The sequence below is a fragment of the Manacus vitellinus genome, unplaced genomic scaffold, assembly GCF_001715985.3.
Source record: "Manacus vitellinus isolate BGI_N305 unplaced genomic scaffold, ASM171598v3 scaffold_231_pilon, whole genome shotgun sequence".
In the NCBI taxonomy this organism is placed as follows: Eukaryota; Metazoa; Chordata; class Aves; order Passeriformes; family Pipridae; genus Manacus; species Manacus vitellinus.
Window position 1 is genome coordinate 1 of NW_021939648.1, and position 1,438 is coordinate 1,438.

At 68.1% G+C, this 1,438-nt stretch overlaps 1 protein-coding gene across 1 annotated transcript; it reads right to left on the reverse strand.

Moving 5' to 3' along the window:
- Positions 1-33: 33 nt before the first annotated feature.
- Positions 34-1,366, reverse strand: ABHD8 (abhydrolase domain containing 8). Its single transcript, XM_029959918.1, has 3 exons — positions 1,176-1,366; positions 859-1,075; positions 34-709 (listed from the first exon to the last, which is right to left on the reverse strand). The coding sequence occupies exons 1-3, from the start codon at positions 1,364-1,366 to the stop codon at positions 560-562; spliced, it is 558 nt and encodes a 185-aa protein (XP_029815778.1). The 3' UTR covers positions 34-559.
- Positions 1,367-1,438: the final 72 nt, after the last annotated feature.

Consider the following 1,438-nt stretch of genomic DNA (forward strand, 5'->3'; position numbering starts at 1 on the left):
GCCAGGCCGGTCCCACCGCGGTCCTGGCCGTGCCCACGGGGGCAGGACACCTCCTCATCCTCCGTGCAGGAGCTGCTGCCGTCCACGAGGAGCCCTCGAAGCCGGGACGTGGCCGTCCCATCCTCCCGGGTGGCTCGAGAGGCAAATCCTGCCGCTGAGGCCGAAGAGCCTTTGGCTTCCCCTTCAAAGCAATCCCAGCTCAGGTCCTCCGGCCCTCCTGGAGCCCCTGCGAGTCCTTCCCGTTGTGCCGCGGGTGGGACCATCCCCGGAGGTGTCGCTGCGTGAGGAAAATAACACTACAAAGGAACAGGATGAAGACGCTCCGGCGCCGTCCCCGCGGGGTTGGGGACCAGGTCTGCCGTGTTCCCGCTGCCGGCCCTGCACTCCCTGCCCTGGGGGAGCCTCCCTGCTCCCCCTGCAACCTCCGGCACGGCCGGGAAACCAAACGGGCTGCGCTCCCGACGAGGGCAGCCCCCGGAGCCCCTCCGCTCTCACAAACCCCTCTGCGCTCCGAAACATCTCTCCCATGGGAGCAGCCCGGTCTCCGTGTCCCGCTGCCTTATTTCTTCTCCCCGTGCCCGTCCCCAGCTGGCGTCTCGGGCTCCCACAGGACGAACTCGTGGAGCAGCGTGTTCACCGTCTCGGGGCACTCCATCATCACCATGTGGCTGCCCTCGTCGATCACCTTCAGGAAGGCGATCAGCAGGATCTGCGGAAGGGGGGGTGGTGGCACAGGGTCAGTGCTGGGAGGAATCCCCCGGGTGATCCTCCCCCGGGCGATCCTCCCCCGGCCCCACCCACAGGATCCACACCAAAAGACCTCCGAGGCCGAGCTCAGCCTCTCACCCCGCCCCGTACCTCGGCCATCCTCTGGTCCTCCTCCACCGGGACGAACTTGTCGTGCATGCCGTGGACCAGGAGCACGGGCACGGCCAGCTCGGCGTGGTACACCTCGTCCCCCTCGGGCCAGTACTGCCCGCTCATCATGGCCCGCAGCACGAAGGACGAGACGTTGAAGGCATTGCCTTCCTTCAGCAGCTGCTTCTCTTTGGCACCTTGGCGGGCAAAGCCGGCCCTGCGGGAGGGAGCTGGGGGTCAGCCCGGCCTCGGGGGCACAGGGGGAAGGACGAGGCGCCCCTGCCCCAGCCCTGCCCCTCGCCAGCGGGGCCACTCACTTGAGGAAGCTCCAGGCCAGGCAGGGGGACAGGCAGTGCAGGACACACGTGGGCATGTTGAAGATGGAGCACAGGCTGGGCTCCAGCGCCGTGGGGCCCCCGCCGTTGATCATGATCACCTTATGCACCAGGTCTGGGTACTCGTGGGCCAGGAAGGTGCAGAAGGACACCCTGCGGGGACAGACAGACATGGGGACCACGCCCTGACCCCCGCGGTGGGGAGGGCCTGGCACAGGTTGCCCAGAGAAGCTGTGGCTGCCCCA